General features: G+C 37.1%; 1 protein-coding gene and 1 pseudogene across 3 annotated transcripts in view; one reads left to right on the top strand and one right to left on the bottom strand.

The window, feature by feature from the left end:
* RAD23B (RAD23 nucleotide excision repair protein B) overlaps window positions 1-22337 on the top strand; it is a 45606-nt gene that overhangs the window by 13144 nt on the left and 10125 nt on the right. For all 3 annotated transcript variants that reach the window (XM_019635880.1, XM_019635878.1, XM_019635879.1), the window contains exons 2-6: window positions 4420-4501; window positions 7465-7544; window positions 10405-10673; window positions 15238-15293; window positions 20381-20508. In XM_019635880.1, the coding sequence (XP_019491425.1) occupies window positions 4420-4501; window positions 7465-7544; window positions 10405-10673; window positions 15238-15293; window positions 20381-20508 (615 nt within the window). The remainder of the gene's footprint in view (window positions 1-4419; window positions 4502-7464; window positions 7545-10404; window positions 10674-15237; window positions 15294-20380; window positions 20509-22337) is intronic.
* LOC109379278 (elongation factor 1-beta pseudogene) lies at window positions 3199-3944 on the bottom strand (annotated as a pseudogene).

Here is a 22337-nt window from a genome sequence, read left to right on the forward strand (position 1 = left end):
CTGGGAAAGAATTAAGAGGGATGCCGCTTTGACTTAGCAGGTGGGAAGATTAGGTGGACATGGTGCAAAAACTGTTAGTTTGGTGGCAGAAAGTTGAGAGTTGTCTGATGTCTCTTATGTTTCGAATGAAGTAGAAAAATAGTCATGTGTTGGGGGAGGTGAAGGGTATTGTTGGGAATCAGATTTAGAGGAGAGTGCAGGTTTGAAATACCCTCTTGGAAAATGGAGGAAAGGGCTAACCAGGAGAACAGAAGGATTGATAGTGTCTTGTTTTCTCCAGTAGCATTTAGAAGACTGGATATAAATATGGATAGGCAGTTGGTGAGTTAACAGTGAGATTTGTTAGCTAAGTGAGGTAAGAGAGGGATACCACAGACTGGTTGAAATAAATTTTTATATTGGATACTGATGATTTTATTGTGTTGGTCCAAATAAAAATTTTGTCTGGCAGGAGCAGCAGAAAGACAAGGAAGTCTCGATGTTAGAAAGAAAGTGGTACAAGTAGTAGCATTGTTTTCTAAGCAGATAAGAGCTGGCAATAAAGATCAAACTGAAGTAGAGGCCCTAGGGACCAATATCTTAATGAGATGCAAGACCAGGTGTAGTGAACAGTTATTGGGAGAGCTGGTATGCATAGGAAATTGGACAATTTCAGAGATCGGACAGCTTGGGGATAACGAGATTCAGCCTGTGTCCTGTGAGTACTAGATGACTTAAGTGGATTGGAAATAAAGATCATTGTGTTGAGATTAAGAAACAATGCCAGAATCATGGACAGGTCGGTGAACCTGGTTTCAAAGTGTAGTTATTTTCTTTGATACATTACCCTAAGTGATATTGCTGGGTTGAATGCCCCCCCCCCCAAAAAAAGTTGAGGCATTTTGGCATATTACCCTCAAAACATTTGATACTCTCTGAGAATATGAATTGTTCAGGACAGTCTTTTCCAGCAGGACAGTCTATTAGACTAAGGATGCCTGACATTAAAATCTATTCTTTTGGTTACTAATGACATTGAACTTCACTGTGTAATTGTGAATTGCTGCCCTTGACATTTGTCCATTTTTCTTTCGACACAAGAAGCATTTTCTACCATTTCACTGAATTTCTTTGATTTGTGATTTTCCTTTTGGTTATTTCCATTCGAGTTGTGTGCTTAGCTTATTAATTTTCCTTTTTTGTTTAATAATGAACATTTTAGTGTAAGCCTACTTTTTTAGCCAAACCATACAGTTATTGATGTTTATAGAGTTCTCATTGTGATCTTAATATTCTTTAATCACAGTTTTGATTTCTTTGAAGCACATGTTATTTACTAGTAAATGATTGGAGGTGTCCTGTTGTGTTTTTTTTGTCCTACTTACAAGGTGGGGTGTTTTTTTTGGGGGGGGGTTGTTTGTTGGTTTTTTGGTTCCCTCCTTTTTTCTTATATACAAAGCTAGAGAGTGGGTCCATTATCTTTTAGGCTTTTGAAAATAGTGGAATATTCTTTGTGGCCTGAAGTTTTAAAATACATATTCTGTGGGCGCTAGAAATAAAAATACAGTTTCTATTGGATAAAATATATATATATATATATATATATATATATATATATATATCTCAATTAAATCTATCTTAATTGCCTTTTCATTCTGACCTGTTTGAGAAATGAGATTCCTGCTTCTTTTCTTTTACTTTTTGCTTCATGTATTTTTTATTTCCCATTTTCTTCACATATTTTATGCTATATTAATTTACTCATTCAGCAAGCAATAATTAAGTGCCTACTATGTTCTAAGCCACTTTGTGCTGTTCTGAAAACTGGATTCAGTCATAGTGACACGTTTGGACTGTAATTTATGATTTTTCACCAGGCGAGCAATCACATTTGCAATATTGCATCTCTTCTTCTCTGAACAAACTTATTGAGAAATCCAAAGTAACTTTGTTTATGTGCTTTGTTTATTGATGTTTACTGTATTCAAAATTAAAACATATTTTAAATGTTCATTAAAAAATGATGAACCCACTAAGTGTTATAAGAGTCAAAAGAACTGGTTTTAGGTTTCAGCTGCTGCTTAGTAGCAATGTAATTTGGGGAGGAGATGTAACCTCTTTTTTTCCTTATCTGTAATAAAAAATTGAGTGGATGATATTCCCATTTATCCTAGAGTTTTGAGGATTATGTGAAATTGTGTATGTTAGTGTACTTGAAGCTATATAAACATTACTAACATTACTATCTTTTTTTTTTGTTTTTTGGAAGAACACATCACATTTTTTTATATATAAAGATTTCATTGGGGAATTGGGGGAGGGGAATAGTGTTGGGGAATTGGGGAAGGGGAACAGACAAGTTGCTGTCCTTTTGTTCTTCAGTCTAGTTGTGGAGGACGTCACTTCACTGGCCCATGTGGGTGTTATCTTTGCGCTCTTCCTGGGTGAGGCAGTTGCTTGCTGGCCATTGGAAAGTGGCTCACGGTGACTCACAGCAGCCCTGCTCCAGGTCGAGCTGTTGTTCACCATCTTAGCTGTAGAGGGCGCAGCGTCACTTGCCCTCATGTGGAATCCGAACTGGGGCCCTGCTGCTTAGAGCTGGCGTCCCAAGCCAACTCCTAACCAATGCGCCACTCGACCAGCCCCATCATCACTTTTTAATTGTACAAAGGAACCCTCTCTTTGTATCCCTATCAGACAGTTTTTCACCTAAATCTCAGAACTATCAACTTAGACAACTTGCAGAAGTAGTCTGGAAAAACTGAAGGAAATGGAATTTCCCCCCTTGTTTCTGGTTCCTTTAAAGTAATGAAACTAGTTCCATCGTGTCTCCTTGTCTTTTTCACTCCTGTGCCACCCTACTTTCTGATGAGTTTCAGAAATTTATTATGCTCATTTTCTAAATACTTCATAACGAGCCCATTGTCTCATAATTTTAGGAATTGAAGAGACCATAAAGATCATCTGTATTTCAGTACCCCTGCTTTAAAGATACGTACATAGATGAGACTGATGCTGAGAGAAACCAAGCTACTTGTTTAAGATCATTTTTAGTGGTTCTCAGCCTTGGCTGCACTTTGGAACCACCTATGAAGCTTTTAAAAAATATAGGTATCTAGGCCCCACCCTCAGAAATTGTGTGTGTGAGGGGGTGGTGGTGTTTTGGTTTTGGGTTTGTCTTTCAAGCTTTTATTTAAGGGCAGTGATCCATTATGGATTTTAGATCTTGTGGAAAGCAGCCATGTCCATGGACTGGACCTGTTCCTCACAAACAGTGAACCGCTCCTCCAGCGCATCTGTTCCAACTTGATTGTCTTCTACTGCACAATGTATTTGAAGGTTTTAAATTCCCTACCCACTGGAACTTGTCTAGAACAGCTCCAAAACAAGCTGTCTGCTTCAATGCTCCTGACACACTCCTCTAATTTTGCTATATCTGTCTTGTCCGCCAAGGTTTCGCATCTAATAAAATGGAAGAGTTGGCAACAGGTGCAGGATTTTTGGCTTTCTTTGACTCATACTGTGCACAGCATTCTTCTCTTAGCCTCTTTGCTTTCCTCCTCCTCATCAGATCCAAAGAGATCAATGTCTGCGTCGTCTTTACTGTCTGTAGCTCCACTTCCTGTGGTGTCTTCCACATGAGCAGGGCCATACTTGCCCAAAGCTTTCTTCACTCCTGGCGGGCCTGCCTTTTCCTTTTCGTAAGACTTGATGTGATTATACCAATGTAGGGCATGGACAAGCCGGCAGGTGGTGGGCCGGAGACTGCTTCAAATACTGCCACGTCTTCTTGTGATGGCACATAACCCCTCCATGTAGCTCTTGTCCGCCAGGTAGCCAGGTAGTTAGTTGTTAAGCGCTTGGAAGCTGGCAGGACTCTTCAGGTCTCCAAAATAGCCCGCTGACCCGGGAGCTGGGTGGCAGCAGAGGAAAGAGGAGCACAGGCAGCTGGCGCCAAGTACTAAGAGGAAGAAAGGGAGAAGTTACGTTATGATTGGTCTTTATCAAGCCTCCTTAGGTGATTATAGTGAAACATTACCCACTCGTAAAGTGAATCATTCTTAGACCTTTTAGGTTAGAGAGCTTTATTTTCTTACTCTGTGGGAAATAAGCCCATAAATACTTGATGAGAATCAAAACTCTTTGATGTTGGAAGCTTTATTTTAAATAGATTTATCGAGTCAACTGCTAAAGCTTTTTTTAAATCTGTGTATGTATGACAGATGGTGGTAAAACAAAGTTTATACCTCTTGTACCTAATATGAGTTAATGAGTCTTTTTGATATGAAATTGTAAAGACATGATCTTTAAGTTTCTGGAAGTATTAATGTGTATAAAATCTTTTCTTACATAATTTATTCAGATTCTGGATTGTCATATGTTGTTTAGACTTCTTCTAAAAAACAAAAAGAAAACAAAAAACCTTTGTTTTTCCTCTAGGTGAAAGCACTGAAAGAGAAGATTGAATCTGAAAAGGGGAAAGATGCCTTTCCCGTAGCAGGTCAAAAATTAATTTATGCAGGTATGGATTAAATATTGAAATTAATACGCCATTTTCTTCCTTACAGTGACGTTGGTTTAGTTTTAGAAATCACAAATTGATTTTATCAATTGTACAGTGAAGTCATTTGAATATGATTAATATTCAGTCCTCTCTTTTTAATCACATTTGCTTTATATATTTCTCTGTCTAATGATTTTTTTTTGTTTAGTTTTACCTTTTGTAAGTTTTTGTGATTTTAAATTTTTATTGAACAAATTGGATGTGTGATGTAAGTTTAAAGTATACAGCATGTTCTTTGATACATTTATATATTGTGATATGATTGTTGATGCAGCCACATTTATTTCATGACATAATTATAGTACAATATTATCTATATTCATTATACTGTATTCATTGCATTAGATCTCTATGGCTTATTTAATACTAAAGTTTGTACTCTTAAACACCATCACTCTTTGCTCCTCACCCCACCAATCCCCTAGAAACCACCATTTTACTCTGGTTTTTTTTTTACTAGTTTAACTTTGAATTTCACATATGAGGTGTGATAAAAAGATACGGTAAATGTTTAAATTTTAAAAACTTTATTAACAGTAAAAGACACTTGCCATTAATCCTCCTCAAAATACTCCCCCTTGCTTCAAACACATTTATCCCATCGTTCTTGCCACTTTCTGAAGCAGTTCTGGAAGTCCTCTTCCGTGAGTGTCTACTTCATCTTCCATCATGACAACATTCCGTGTCACACATTGATTCTGGTACAGCAATTTCTGTCAAAAACATGACGGTGTGTCCCCTCCACCTTATTTACCGGATCTGGCACCATGCAACTTCTGGATCTTCCTCAATGTCAAAATGACCATGAAAGGTAAAACGTTTTGAATCAATTCAGGACATGGAGGCAAGCCATGACAGCGCAGCTAAAGACACTCACAAAAGAGTACTTCCAGAACTGCTTCAGAAAGTGGCAAGAACGATGGGATAAGTGTGTTCAAAGCGAGGGAGGGTATTTTGAGGGTGATTAATGGCAGTGTGTCTTTTACTGTAATATATATTTTTTTAATTTAACTCACCATATTTTTTATCACACCTCATATAAGTGATACCATACAGTATTTGTCTTTCTGACTTACCTCCCTTAGCTTAATGTTCTCAAGGTCCATCCATGCTGTTAGAAATGGAAGGATACCTTCCTTTCTCGTGGCCAAATAATATTAATTGTGTATATGTACATCTTTTTAAATCCATTCATTTTTTTTTTTTTTATAGCTGAGCCATCCTGCCACCTGTTGGCAGCTTAGTGGCAGCTCAGCTCAGGCTGGGACTCAAACCGCTGTTGCTCAGAGCTCGCACTCTTGAGCGAGCTCTTAATCCACTCAGCCATTCGGCTGGCCCAAATCCATTCAGCTTTGGTGGGCATTTTTTAGTTGATTTTTTGCAAGTGATGTGAGATAGAGGTCCAATTTCCTTGTTGTCTAGTTATTCCAGCATCATTTGTTGAGACTGTCTTTTCCCTGGCTTTGTATTTTTAATCAATCTGAGCCTTTTTGTTCCTATTGAAATGAAAGCATTTATACTGATTATGTTTTTTGATGTACTTAGAATCATTCCTGTGAAATTAAATCTTAATTTAGCTGGGGTTGTTTTGTTTTTGTTTTTAATAAAATACCAAAATTGATTGAATATAGAAAACCTTATATGTCAAAAGGCACTATAAATGACAGGAAAAGAAAAGATTAATATTCAGATTATATAAAGAGCTCTTAGAAATCAATAATGAAAGGATGTCCCAATAAAAAGCAACGAAGAATATGAAATTGCATTACTAGCCTCCCTAGTAACCAGGAAAATGTATTTTAAAAATATTCTTGGGCCGGCCGAGTGGCTCAGTTGGTTAAGAGCTCGCTCAAGAGTTTGAGCTCTGAGCAACAGTGGTTCAATGCCCGGCCCAAGCTGAGCTGCCAACAGGTAGCAGGATGCCTCAGCTGAAAAAACAAAAACAAACAAAACAAAAATATTCTTGATATGTGACTTTTATGGAGAAAATGCTTTTCTTTGTTCTTCAAAATAAACATTATCATTGTAGATGTCAGTAGGTCCTGGGTTGCCCATTGACTCTTGTCTCTTCTAAGGTAAAGATTTTTGTAGTCTTTTCTTAATTGAAATGGTTTAAAGGAAACACTTCAAAATCAGGAATTGGAAGCCAAAAAAAGTAGGTAGTTGGTGGCAGATATAAAACTAGAATTTCTGGTTCCTAGTCTTGATCTGTTTTCTCATTCCTATATAGAGTGAAGAAAGACACTATCTTTTTCTGTCTTAATGCCTACAGTTTTTGATTCAATAACTTTTTAGAAATGGATAACAAAATTCAAGGAAAAGGAAACCTGAAGGAGTCCCCAACCTAACGTTTGACTTTCAGCATGCCCAAAGTCCTGTGTGCCTTTTTGTACCTTGCCCAGTTCTATACCTTCTTGTCATTTCTGTATATCAGATCATTTTCTGAAGTACTTTGTATTATGTGTATCTCACTTTTATAGCATTGGAACATTTCTGTTTTGCCATGTTTCCAATATTTGTGGGAGCAGGAAGTTCGTTCTTTTCTCCTTCCTCCATAGGATATTCCCCAAGGGAAATCCTTGGGCAATCTCAGTATTGAATTTTTGTCTTCATGATCTCCTTTCTCAGGATCTCATTAATATTTCCTTACCCAGCAAGTCTTCTATTATAGTAATAATTTTTAAGAATTGCTTGGGATATCTATATACTGTATATGTGTTTGATACCTTTCAGTCAAATGTTTATGCCTTTTTAATTGTTTCCATTTATATTTATCTTTATCTTGGCTGATCGGTTAATGTTTTTCTTTTGGGAAAATATTAGTTGATAGAATTGATGTTGGTGATTGTTTTAATCTCGGTTATGTAAGATAGGTTACTGTGCCTTAAAGAACATGTTTTGTTTTTTTCTTAATGTACTAGGCAAGATCCTCAATGATGATACTGCTCTAAAAGAATATAAAATTGATGAGAAAAACTTTGTGGTGGTTATGGTGACAAAAGTAAGTTTCAGCTTTATTTTCTGTATATCTTTATGCATGTGAGTTTCTTAAATAATAATGATCCCAAGTCCAGTCTTTATACTTTTAATGAGTATAGTTTATGCACATCCATAGTGGGATGCACTTTACTGTTTTTAAAGGTTTTAACAGTTTACTTTTGGTTAACCATAAGTTAATTTATACAAAAATGTCATGTTACAAATTGTTAGGTTTTGCTGGATAGTAAAATCACTAATTATATAATTATTAGAAAATGTGAATCTTAGAAATAAGGGTGTCTTAAATAGACTGGCTAAATTATGTGCTAGACCTTGCACGCTGCTCAAGATTTTGTAGCAATGGCGTGTAGACTTATTATTTCAGCGACGTTACTTAGTTAATGGGATAGGTTTTTGGAAACTAAAAAGGAAAAAGGCAGCTAAAAAAATGATGGAATAATTATTGTGAGGAAGTTTTTAACAGGAACTTTTTGTGGTTTATTGGACTGAAATATATTTGGAACCATTTATAAAAGCCAAAGTTTTTCTCTAAAGTGGAGAACAAATATGGGTCCTTTCAGAGATCTTGTTTTATTTATTTATTTTAAAGAAATTTTTATTGGGGAATAGTGTGTATTTCCAGGACCCATCAGCTCCAAGTCAAGTAGTCATTTCAATCCAGTTGTGGAGGGTGCAGCTCCTTGGCCCATGTGGGAATCGAACCTGCAACCTTGGTATTATGATCCTGCGCTCTAACCACCTGAGTTAACCAGCTATCCCAGATCTTGTTTTATTTATATGCTTCATTAAAGATACATAAGCATGCAGTGCAGAGTTAAGAGAAATAAGAGAAGTGGTAGTACTCATGACATTAATTTTTAGGATTGAATAGTCATAATCTGAGAATGTTACTTGTAGCACTGAAAATAAGTTTAAATAGGTAATTAGAAACCAGTTTATCAAAGACCAAAAATAGAATAAATTTTTAAGTCACAAAATAATTGATATATGCAGTAGAAAATAAAGTTGAACAAATAAATTTTAACTAATGCATAGTTTTGTACAGAAGAACAAAAGCAACTCAACAGTATACCTGGATTGGGCTTGAAAATTTTTAATCCACTAAGAACCATATTGATTTTGTATTATTCAAGCATTTATTTTAAATACAGAAGAACAGAATCATACACTGAAATTTTGTCTCACCAAGTGTTTTTTAAAAATTATAAGGAAATCTATCATTTTTAAGTACAGTCCTGTGGCATTAAGTATATTCATATTGTTCAACCATCACCACCTTTAGTGTCCAGAATTTTCTTCATCTTCCCAAACTGAAACTCTGTATTCATTAAATAATAACTTTCCATCTGGCCTCTCCCAGGCTTTACATACTTCATATAAATGAAATCATACAGTATTTGTCTTTTTGTGACTGACTCATTTCTCTTAGCATAATGTCTTCAATGCTCATCCATGTTGTAGCATGTGTCAGAATTTCCTTTTTAGGGCTGAGTAATATTCCATTGTCTCATCTAGTTTTATCACACATAGGACATAATGGAAAATGTGGTAGCCACACATTTGGACATGTATTTGTTATTGGTCTTGTTTCCTTTAGTATTATATTAATAGTAACCTTGACTATTAGAACATAGCTAAGAATTAAAGCAGAGTAGGTGCATGCACTTGAGGAATAGCTGCTTGGAGCCAAGCCTGTTCTATTTTATATAGGATTCTAGTGATGTTAGTGGTTGTTTTATTTTCAAGTTACTAGTAGAGGCCAGCTGTTAGAATGGGAAGATAACTGCTATAATTAGGCATTATGGAAGCAATGAGAAATGACCTTATTATAAAGGAGAGACAGGGAAAAGCTATTAAGATCAAAAGTAAGTAGAAAAACTTCAAAAAGCAGATGGGTTTGGTACAGTTTAGAATGAGGCTAATAGCTCTTTGTTGCAATAGAGACCTTGAGGGCATGGTACATTACAGTATTATATTGATTACAAATAACGTTAAGGGAAATATTAAATGGGCGTAATGCATTTAAATTACATTTTTATCTAGATGGGAGTTTTAGAATGTTAATAATTTGCAGAGTATTAAATTAGCAGCTAAAAAGGTTATACAGCTAAATATAAGAATCTTAGAGTAGGGAAAGGAAGGGGTGAATGCGACTGTATTTTTTAAAGTTCCCTACCTTGCACTAGCCACCTTTTTCTCAGTGTACTCTGTACGAGCTCAAATCGAACAAGACAAGTCAGCTCATTATTTTTACAATTTGTTGATTTATACTTAGGGCAAATTTTGTTGAATTTCAATCCCATCTTCCATCAAAATCTTTTGTCTTTAGGAAAGCCATGAGGTAAACAAGTAGTGAGCATTGACGGGCCTTAGGAGAATAATAAAGCTCACATTGTATGATTTTTACCTATATGTAATTGCTTTTTGCTCTATTGGAACCCTTATGTCTCTGCTTCTAGTTCCGAAAGAGCCGAGCGTGTGGCTATAACTTTATTTGGCCTTTATTTTTCCGTTTAACTACATACACATCTCAAAAGTTATGTTAACCTCTTTGTACTTATACCTATCAGTTTAAATGCTGGCACTTTTTTTTGTTTCTCATATTAACTTGATATGAAAGCGGAAGCTGTTGGCTAAAGCTGATTGAAATTGATAGTTAAGATATATGCTCTCATAAGCTTTGAAACAGTAAAATAAGTAGCGATTCAGAATGCTAATATTGACTGTTATGGCACTTTACAAATTTATTTTCAAGTTTGTATTGTGTTCGTAGCATCCTGTAACAATACAATCTAATTCAAGATCAGGTAATAATGTAGTATTTTATCATAATTCATTATTTTGCTTTTTAATATGTTTAGCCCAAAGCAGTGACAACACCAGCACCAACAACAACTCAGCAATCAAATGCTGCCACCACCACCACAGTTAGTTCCTCCACAGCACCAGCTGCGGCTCAGGCCCCAACCCCCACACCTGCTTTGGCTCCCACTCCCACACCTGCATCGGTCACTCCAGCATCAACAACAGCATCTTCTGAACCTGCACCTGCTAGTGCAGTGAAACAAGAGAACCCTGCAGAAAAGCCAGCAGAAGCACCAGTGGCTACTAGCCCAACATCAACTGACAGGTAAGAGCTAGACTTTAGGAAATTGTATGAAAATGTGTTCATAACAAGAACTTCTTGCATGTACTTACTTTGATTATTATTTTGATCAAACTACCTACTATGTTAAACTTTTTTTAAACTTTGAACGCTGATGAAAACAGTATACTTAACGTCTGTTTTAAGTTTCCATAATCCATATTTGCATACTCTGTTTTTTTCCAGAGGGAAGGAAAAGGGGATCAAAGTCATTATTCATTTTGTGTAGAAATCTTAGGAAATACAAATGACCAAAAATAAGATTTTGACGACAACACTATTACATTGTAGCTTGACATATTATAAATAGCTTGACATTACTCCTCAGTCATTTATATTTATTTGATCAATATTCTTTCGATAGTTGTATATATCATAAATGTCCTTCCACATCAGTAAATATTTCTAGTTGATGCATAACATTGCGTTTGGGTCTGACGTTTGTTCTTAACCTTAAAAAAGTAATTAACAACTTTGGGTTTTTTCCTCGTCTATAAAATGTAAATAACAATAAGACCTGTCTCATTAGCGTTGCTATAAGGACTAAATGAAATAATGAGTAAAAGACGTGAAACAGCACGTGGCCCACAGTAGTGCTGAGTAAATATCAGCTACTGTGAACAATTTACCTATCCCCTTTTGTTGAATGTAAGGATTGTTCCAATTTTTCAGTTTTATCCAAATCTTTGTGAACTTGTGTAGAAATTAAGATTTTGCCTGTGTAGATCTTTAGAACAAAAGAGAAAGTGCTGGGATACTTTGGGAGCAAGAAATAATTTCTTGTGGGAAGTTGGCAGTTAGGATATTGAGGAGTTATGACAGATTTTATTTTTTTCTCCCAATGATAGATAACGAAAGCAAATGCTTCCGTTCTCTTGGCCGGAAATTGTACAAGGGAACCCCTTCTTTATCTGAGAGCATGAGTTGTATTCTGTCCAGGGTGCACTGGCTTTGGAGCTGTTTGTATTTTGTGACTTTAGTGCAGCTCAGGACTTCAGTGGCAGTGGTAGCTGGAGTCCTTGGAATCAGAACCAGACACGATAGGAAACTGCAGCAGTTGGAAATGTTTACTGACATGGAGGATGTTTCTGATAAATACAACAATGAACAGAAGGAATTTAGTCATGAGTCTTCATTTTAGTGTTGTGCCTTTAAGTCAGTTCTATGTCTGACCCAGTCAACTATGTTTGGAGAGGTTTGAGTCACCTGGTTCAGTGCTCACTTGGGACCTCTTTTCAAGGGATTAATTCCCTAAGAGGAAAGCACAGGCTCAGGTAATAAAATATTTTCTCTGTGCCTGCGTGCTACACTTCGCTTTAGGCATTCTGAGACACCATTGTCTAACTTGATACTTCTCCCAGGTACAACTAGAAATGTATTCAACACTCTTACCTGGCGGGAGAACAACCCAGGGTCAGGTTAAGCTATTACATCAAAAGGCTGTTAGCAACTTGTCTGTTCCCCTTCCCCTTTCCCCAATTCCCCAGTGCTGTTGCCATCCCCCCAATTCCCCCAATAAAAATCTTAAAAAAAAAAAAAGGCTGTTGGTCGATTCTGTGTATGTGAGAGAACTTACAAATTTAACAAATTGGTTTCCCAAACCATTTAAACATTGCAAACTTAATTAAATATGTCTTGAGTCAATACACTGTCTTGTTTTCTTAAATGCTTTAAGCTCCTTAAAAAGCTTATAGTGTTATTTCAGAACTGATCAATACATTTTCATGTGCTAATACTAATACCATCAATTCAGCTTTCTTTATTGTTTGCTACTCCATTTTTTCCTGGGGGTACAGTTTTATCTACTGATTCTCAAGAGTCAGGATTACCTTCCCAGAGAATGCATGAATGAGTTGATGGTCAGTGGTCCAGGAGAGCAAAAGCTAGAGTCGCTTACTTAGTTGGGCTTTGTACACCAACTCTTTACTCTTATTTCCCAGGATTATTCACCTAAGAGAAGGATAACACAGGAAGGGAAAGATGAGAGAAGCTCAGAAAAAGAGCTCCCTAACTGCTTTAGTCCCTTCATCTGTGCTGTAAAACATTCATGTGTCCTGTAAAGCACAAAACTTAGTGAGATAATAATCAAAAGATATTTTGATATGAATTAGAGGGGTGTCAAAGTTTGTCCACCACCACTGGCCTGACATTTTATTATTAGGGATTTGTTTCTTTAAGTCAGTTTTGTTCTTTAAAAAAACCACCTATCATATTGCAAATTCCACTCTTAATTGATTCCCTAAGGTTGATATCTGACTTAGAGAAACTGCACTTGTGCACAAGGACTATTGTTTGCAATTGAGGACAAGTTGGAACCAACCTAAATATTCATTAGTAAGAGAATGACTTCACCTGTTCTCAGAACAGTGCTACTCAAAGTGCAGTAGCCAGTAGGCAGCTCACATCACTGGGAGTCTATTTGAAATTAATTCTTAGACTCTACTTTTGATCTCTAACTCAGACTTATCTGGAGATGTGTTCCAGAAATCTGTATTTTAACAAGCTCCTGGTGGATTATTCTTAGGCTTCCTTAAGTTTGGGAAGCCCTGTACCCAATCGCCACAGGCCAGCAAAAGTATGCAGTATATGTGCATATTAAATGAACGGTTTAAGGGCTTTGTTATCAAGTGAAAAAGCACATTGCAGATATTATAGGTAATAACCGTACGCCAAACAAAAGCCACCAACATTGCATGTTTTCTGTGGGTGTGCGTATTAATATGTAGAAAAACAGCAGCAAAGGGAGACCACAAAACTGATAAGTAATTTCCTGTGTGGATGGGGATGGGGAAAGTGGTAAAGCAAAATCAGGAATGAAGAATGGTGGTTAAAGGATACCTCAGTCTTACCTGTAATGTTTAAAAATAAATTTTAAAGCAATGTGCAAAAATAGTACCAGTTCTGTAAAAGAACAGTATGAAGGAGACTAATCCTATCAGATATTAAAATGTATTATATGTGGTAATAATTACAACAGTTTAGAATGGCTCTTATTAGACTGCTCAGTGAAGTAGACAGTAGTCTAGAAACAGACCAAAATACATATAGGGACTTAATATAAGAGAAAGATGTAATTTCAGACCACTGAGGAAAAAATGCTGTTGGGATAAATGTCTAGCCATCTGGAGGGAAAAAAGATGGATCACATATCTTACACTAATAAAAAATTCTAGATCGATAAAGATTTAATGTAAGAGTGAAACCATAAACTAGAGGACAACATAGGGAAAATAAAAATAATCTTAAAGTCATAAAAAGGGATCAATAGATAAATTAGACTACGGAAAGAATTTAAAAGTTGGCAACCAAAGTAAAAAAAAATCCTTAATAAGAGCTCAGTTTGATCAATAAATGGGATACTGTGCATCTGTTGGAAAAACTTGAGGTAGTTGTGGTTGTGCTGACATAGGATAATGGTTAAGTTAAATAAAACATGCACAAAAGCAAGACTCAAGTGGTGGTTATGTAAAAACTGGTATTGGTATTTGTCTCTGGGCAGGGGTCTTGGGCAGGAGTATTAGTTTTTTTATATATAGTTCTTTTTGAAGCTTTGCCTTCTATACATGTTAGTTTTGCTGTCCAGTTAATGATGATACTTTAAAAATTATAGCAAAGGATTATAATAATCATATTGGGTATTAATGATGCCAGGCATTTTGCTAAGCACTTTACCAGCAGTAACCCTGCACAAAATGTGTATTGATGAAGAAACTGAGGCTTAGAAAATAATTTATGAATTCAAATTAGGTATTTCCCTTGCTTTTGCTATGCTTCAGGGTTTTCTCAGAACTGCTGTACTGAGATTTGTTTTTAAAATTGGGGCAGACGTATAAGTGTGTGTCATGTTGTGTGTTCTAATCTGAACTGCTAACTGCTATCTTTTCCACTTTTGTGAACTTCGATTTATTTTTTCTTTGGCCTACTCTTCATGGTCTTTCATAATCTTTTTTCCAGACTCATCTTCTGAAATTGCCCTTTTTAAAGTGGTTTACTTTGGGTTACTACTTGGATTTATCCCACCTCTGCATTTTTGCTTATGCTATATGTTCCTTGACTTGAATGCCTTCTTCAGTTTTTGTGTTCCAAACTTACTCCTAAGACCTAACTGAAATTCCACTATGTAAAGATTCCCAGGCCTTTCTAGCCTAATACAGTTTCTACATGTGCTGCTTTTGCGACTTTGTTCTACTGTGACTTGACTTACAGGTTGTTTAACTTCTCATGTAAATTCTTTCAGGGAAATTGTTGTGCATTATCTGTTGTGTATTCCTTAAATAGTAAGCTATCTGGAAGGATGTTATTGTATACCTGTAGGACATTTAAAATAATGGACTTGCAGAATAGAATATTAAAATTGAAAGTTCTTCCCAAGCCATAAATGGGATGGATAAAGCTTTGGGGTTTAATCTAGAAGACTGTTTTAATATTGTAGCTAGACTTTTACATTTAATTAAAATCAAAGACTCTTTAAAAATGAGATCGTTACTAAACTCTAATGTAAATTTTACATACACTTTCTGATACATGGTTTTCAAAAAATCTTTTATAGCACATCGGGAGATTCTTCTCGGTCGAATCTTTTTGAAGATGCAACAAGTGCACTTGGTAGGTATCTACATTATAAATGACCTTGTAAGAGATAGGGGAGAGGTTTAAGTTTCATTTTTCTAGATCATGATAATGTGTTCGTTTTCATGGTTGCTTATAATCAAGCTGCTAAATGATTGATTCAGATAAATAATGTTACTAAAAACCTTGTAAATTAATGTTTTATGCATTGAATCCTTTAAATTGTACTATTAGAGTTAAGCATACTCTTTTCCATAGGGCAAATAGTTTTTCCAAATGTGGATTTTTAAATGAGATATGTGTACAGGTTTATTACAAAATGTCTTTGAAATGGATATAAATCTGTCTCACACTTCATCTTTATTCACCTCCAGCCTTTATTTCAGCATTACAGCCCTAAGGGTTCCTATCTACATCTTGTTTGCTTATATTGTACTTATACTGAAAATGCCTTTTTATTCCAACTTTCAGTTATACCTATTGAATAATGTCTTTCCATCTTTCCTTCACACACCTAATCTGTCAAAATCAGTTTTGGGTTTTTCCTCCATTTTCCATTCTAACATTTTTGGTACAGTTTTCTGTAGTGCCTGCTAATTATTGGTCTGTTAAGACTGGGAACAGGTGGGAGCAACAACTTCAGTGAACTGTGAACTTCTGGATTTCTGGCTTTGCTGCTGTAGCAGCGGGGTTTCAACAGCAGTAGCGCCTCCTAAGATCAGGGTTGTCCTCTGATCTAATTGGACTTGAACTCCGTGATGCCATTATTGCCCTCGAAAATGGCAGACTGATTATCATAGCATATAGGAGGAAAATGGCTGTTTAAATAATAACCTAAAATCGCCTGGATGTACCAAATCCACATCTTTGAGGGACTGTTTTCTGGGTTTACCCTGCTGCCAAGTGAGTATGAGTTAGTGTCCAATCAGGAAAACAGAATCATTCTATTTCAAACAGGGAAAGGCTTAATCTTAGGAAGTTGTTGCAGAGATACTGGAAGGGCTCGGGGAGATGACCCAGATGTCAGCAGAGTGCACTCAGCCTCAGAGCTGGACCAGCTAGCACTTGTGCCTGATGCAGGAGCCCAGGATTCCACTGCTCTGGCTGCTGATGGTGCTGTCTTACCTGCACATCTCACATCTCCTAGAACATCCATTCTCAGCTTTATGGTCTCGGAGCTCTTTACTCTTTTTTTTACCTGGCCCTTAAATATATACGTTTTCTATGGTTCTGATCTAGGCCATAGTCCAGAGTTCAAACTATGGGAACGGTAAATACCATCCGTATACTATAAGGATTCCCAGAATTATACCTACAGTACACATCTTTCTTTATTTGAGCTCCTAGACTCATTCTTTAAACAGCCAACTGGAAAACCTATAACCTCCATGAACTCCTTAGGTTCCAAATTGACTCATCATTTATTCCCGCATCTGATTCTTCTCTTTTATTCCTTTCCTTGCTTGCATCATTACCATCTATCAAAACACAGGCATCACCCTGACCCTCTGCCTTTCTTGGCCCAGTGAGCCCAGGCGTCCTGTTGCTCCCCTTCCTTGAAGCCTCTGGAGTACTTGTTTCCACTGCCATTTAATTGCCTTAGTTCATGACCTTACCTCATCGGTCTATTCCCTGCTCTAGTGGACTTTCTAAAAGGTAAATCTAATGAGATCGTTGTTACTTCATTTCAAAGCTCCTTGGTGACCCAGAAAATAAGAACAAAACCCACTCTTAGGACATATATAAGGTACTTCATCATTACTTCTTTAGCCTCTCTACTCTTTAGCTCTGTCTCGTGTTGTCCATTGTCCCTAATTTTTCTGCAAGCCATTTGCCCTTGTACTTTTAACATCTAAAAAGCTGCTTATGGGCATTCCTTTTTTATTTTTTATAACTTGATTAATTAGAAAGCATAATTTTAGGAGACATCGCGTAATGATTAGGTGTGAGGGCTCTGGAGCCTGACAGCCTGTGGTTGTGCCTCTGCAGCATGACTTACCAGCCACTGATACCATGATTAAATTATTGATCTCTCTAAGCCACAGCCTCATCACCTTTAAAAGAAGAGGTAGATAGGGCCGGCCGAGTGGCGCATTGGTTAAGAGCTGGCTTGGGACGCCAGAGGGCCCCGGTTTGAATCCCACATAGAAGGGTCAGTGACACTGCCCTCTACAGCTAAGATGCTGAACAACAGCTCGACCTGGAGCTGGGCTGCCGTGAGTCGCCAGCGACAGCGTAGGCTGCAGCCCCTGCTGCAGTGGGTTGCCATGGGCTACCGTATGTAGCCAGCAGCCAGCGTGAGCGGCCAGCAGCCGCAGTGAGCGGCCGTCCAGAAGCCGGCGACTGATCTGCCTCGCCCAGGAAGAGCGCAATGATGGTGCCAACTTGGGCCAGTGAAGCAACGTCCTCTACAACTAGACTGAAGAACAAAAGGACAGCAACTTGTCTGTTCCTCTTCCCTGATTCCCCAGCACTGTTCCCATCCCCCAATTCCCCAATAAAAATCTTTAAAAAAAAAAAAAGGAGAGGTAGATAAACCTCTCTCATAGAGTTACTATAAGAATTAAATAAGAGGGCCGGCTGAATGGCTCAGTTGGTTAAGAGCTCGCTCAAGAGTTTGAGCTCTGAGCAACAGCGGTTCGAGTCAGCCCGAGCTGAGCAGCCATGAGCTGCCAACAGGTGGCAGGATGGCTCAGCTTAAAAAAAAAAAAAAAAAAAAGAATTAAATAAGAAACACCATGTTAACATAGTATAGTTCTGATGCTTCACGGCGCTTAATTTTGTTTATATTGATACTAATTTCTGTATTTGGAAACTAGATTACTGAACATGTATTGACACTTGAGTGGCTTTGTGCTAGCATTATATCAATGGGTGATTAAGAAAATAAAGACATTAACAAATCCTTTCTGGAATGAAAAAGGAAAAGTTACTACTATAAACAAGATATCAAATGCCAGATCTGCTCAGTGATATTTAGTTTCTTAAACTGGACTTTCATAGTTATTAAATACCTTTATTTAAAATTCTGCAGGAAAAAAATCATTCAGCTGCTAATGAGTGTCTCCTATGTGTTAGGGAAACAATGATGCAAAAGAACACGGTCCCTTGCCCAATTGAACCTGCATTCAGATGGGGGAAAGAAAAAAGGGAAACATAAAATAATATTGCAAATCATGATAAATGATGTTTAAAAAACTTAATGGCTTTCATAAAGAAAAACAGAGGGCACTTACACCTAGAATTGTAGGCAGGACCTCATCGAGACTGTAAAGTTTGAGAACTGGAGCATGTACAGGAACTGGCCAGCAAAGGCTCCTGATGTGTGTAAAGGTCCTGGGGCAGAAGGTATGACTTCTGAAGTGAACTGGAGAAGGTCAGTGTGGCTGGAGTGTGATGTGTGGAGGATTGTTGAGGGTTGGGGGCCCGAAATGAGATAAGACTTAAAAAAAAAAATTTGCAACTGGCTGAAGAATGGATTTTGGGCTTGGGGACAGGAGAGGAAGCAAGGTGTAATCCAGACCAGAGGTGGTTCTGGACTGGTCTTAAGTGAAAGTAGTGGAGAAAAAGGGAACTAGATAGGTGTGGGGTGTAACTTAGAGATAGGACCTACCAGGTATGTTAGGTTAGATGTGTGTGGGGGGAGGGAATTGAAGTCACTGAGGTTTCTGGTTCAAGCACTTGGATGAATAGTGGTGTCATTTATTGAAATGGAGATGGCAGGTAATGGTGAGATGCATGTGAGAGGGAAATCTTTAGAGATCCAAAGTCACATATTGGTATTGGTTGAGGAGAGAGGGGGATATGAGGAACTGGACACAGCATGTGCAGAGGGCTAAGGCTGTGTAGGGAAGAAAGCAGACAGATGGACCAGTTCTTGAAAAAGGAATTGGGATGCAGTCAAGGGCGGCATGCTTTTGTTTTTAGGTTGGCACTCAAAGACTTAGTTATCTGCTGATCTGGATAATTAAGTGGAGAGGGAAGGGTGGGAAATGGACAAGAGAAAGAATAACCAAAAGGTCCAGTTCTGTGAAAAGACAAAAAAGGGAATGGTACCCAGAACACAAGTGGAAGAAAAGATGGCTTAAGTGGAGTAAGTTTAGTGGGAGAGAGTTGGCTTTCAATCTCAGGGTTGTCTGTTGCCCGACATTTTCATGAAGAGTGCGTTAGAGCTGGAGAGAGCCTGTGGCAAGTGACTGACTGGAATGATAGTGCTTGGGACATTGTTCCAGCTTTTTGTGGTCTGTGAACTTCTAACTTTCTGGCTTCTCACCTCCTTTTCCCCTCTGCTTGATAATAAAGGGTGTCAAAGGAAAACAGAACTTGTTACAGCAGAAATGATTGATTGAAATGTTCTTCGTACTTGTCAGAAGTTATTTCATCTTTCTCTTCTTTCTGGTTACAGTCCCGACCTGCTAATTCTATCCTATATCTGTGCTACGTTTGTACCCAATATTTTTATTACACTTATTAAACATGCTATATTAGTTTTCTGTTGCTACTATAATCACCACCACAGATTTAGTGGTAAAACAACGCAGATTTATTTTATCTTACGTTAGAAGTCTGACACGGGAATCACTGGACAAAACAAAATCAAGGGACTAAATCACTGGGCTACAATCAGGGCTGCATTCCTTTCTGGAGACCCTAGGGGAGGATTTGTTTCATGTCCTTTCCAGCTCCTAGAGGCTGCCCACATTCCTTGGCTCACAACCCTTTCTTCCATCATCAGAGCAGCATAGCATCTCTGACCCTGCTTTTGGCTTTCTTCTTTACACCTGTTTCTCTGACCCTCTTACCTGTTTCCCTCCTACTTTTGAGGACCCTTTGATGACAGTAGGCTGACTTGGATAATTTTCCCATGTTAGCTGATTAGCAACCTGAATTCCCTTTTGCAAGGTAACCTGACATAGGTTCCAGGGATTGGCAGGGATGGGGGATCGTTATTTTACCTACTCCATACATGTTGTATTGTATACTGTGATTCGTCTTTATATTCCTAGCACTGTAGTGCCTGAAACATTGTATACATGTATGTAGTCAAGAAACATGTGGAGAATGTTTAATTGTTAAATGTTCCCTTTCTTTCCCCTCCTCCCGTCCCACACACCTTTTTGTAGTGACAGGTCAGTCTTATGAGAATATGGTAACTGAGATCATGTCAATGGGCTACGAACGAGAGCAAGTAATTGCAGCCCTGAGAGCCAGTTTCAACAACCCTGACAGAGCAGTGGAGTATCTTTTAATGGTGAGAACATTTTACTCTCTTCATTCTAGTTGTTTAAGACCAAAATCTCAAAGAAACAAAGATTTTAAAGGAACAATAACAATTCACAGGAGAATAATAATATATGCTAGATAATTTACATAATACTTTTATTTTTTTCTTACTATGTTAACATTTGCATTGATCAAATGACCTAAAAATTTTTTATGTGATTTTTAGTTACAAAACCACATGGCTTAACTGAGTTGTAAAATTCTATCCATTTCAGTTTGTACCTTCTACCCCAATTATGTCATCGTCAAAGGATGACAGCTGTATGTTGGAGAGTGGGGCAGATTTTTCATCTAACTTAATCCAACATTTTAGCAGCTTTTTTGACAGCCAGCATAATCCCAGATATACTACTTAGAGCGAAAGTTTCAGGTTAGAAGCCCAAGTCAAATTTTACTTGACTTATTCTCTAAATTTTTGTAACTAGTTTAACTTTTAAAAATTAGGAGATTTACTTAAAACTTAAGATAATCTGGTTTATCTGGACAACATGGGTCCCAAATTTTTGCAAGGGATTAGGAAAAGTTTTAGGTTATAGACTCTTTCAGTTCACTATCTTCCTATTTATTCACTATTACCTTACATAGAATTATGTGGCGACTTGCCTGGTTCCATTGGCATTTGAATTTTGTTAGCTTGTTTATAGTTAGTAGCAGTTGAGGGAATTCTGAATAAGTTACTGTTTTTTATTAGCATAAAGGTTTTTGAGAAATAGGTTTTGGGCATGGACTGAAACCCCTGATATTTTATGACAGTGAATGTCTGTTTTACAGATGCATTACTGGCTAAAGTAATATTGGATTGTTGGAAAAGTCATGACGCATTTTTGCAACGAAAAACGGAAAAATACATCATGACTTTTTCGACAACCCAGTAGCATAGAGTTTTGGAATAACAATGGATTAACTTTTTTTTCAGTCTTAACATTTTATTCTATAATTATCTGGTGTTTTGAAGTCTAAATTTCCCTAATTATCATCTTAGAAATCCACAATCCTAACTCTTTGGGAAATACAGTTCACAGTTGAGCCCATTTTTTGTGTCCAGGTTGTATTTCTGTTAGAAACTCCTTGGATAGTTTCAGCAGTCAAAGTCATGAATGAAGAACTGCTCATCCTCCAGCAGTTACTTGCCTTTAATTTATACCTGATTGGGAATGCTGTATCAATTTAAGAATATCAGATATTTTGATCTAATAGATTTGAAATTTTGAGGCATAAAAAAATGAATTACTGTTTTCAAAGTTGCTACTGATATTTAGCATCAAATACAGATGAATAGATGAGAGAGCATTTTGTGAAACGGTTTAAAGTGTTTTTTATAGATTTACTGTTTGTTTCATAGGTTGAAAGGCGGGGGGCTAGCTCTAACTGTTACTAGTTTTTGAAACCTCTGTGTAAGAGAGGGTGAATGGATGGAAAGAAGAAATAATGATCTAATAAAATGCTGAATACAGCCTGAGAATTCAAGGTAGATCTGTAACAGTGATGGTTAACTTTTTAACAAATTTTCAAAAGTTAAAGTTTGTTACGGTGATCTTAAGGGTAGGGTTACAAATGCAATCCTTCGTATTACTGAGCTGGTCAAAGTTTCTGTGAAATTCAAAAATCAACTAGAGCAATGTATAGTATAAAAACCAGATATGTCTGTCCAATTTCAATAAGATTTGTATTAATATTATAAAATTTAAATCAGTTAATGTACATTATTATTATACTTACATGCAAGTTTAGGATCCTGCCCCTAATACTTTGGTGTTGGATATAACATGTCATTATGTAAACATCATTTCATGACTT

This window comes from Hipposideros armiger, unplaced genomic scaffold, assembly GCF_001890085.2.
Source record: "Hipposideros armiger isolate ML-2016 unplaced genomic scaffold, ASM189008v1 scaffold_24, whole genome shotgun sequence".
Taxonomy (NCBI): Eukaryota; Metazoa; Chordata; class Mammalia; order Chiroptera; family Hipposideridae; genus Hipposideros; species Hipposideros armiger.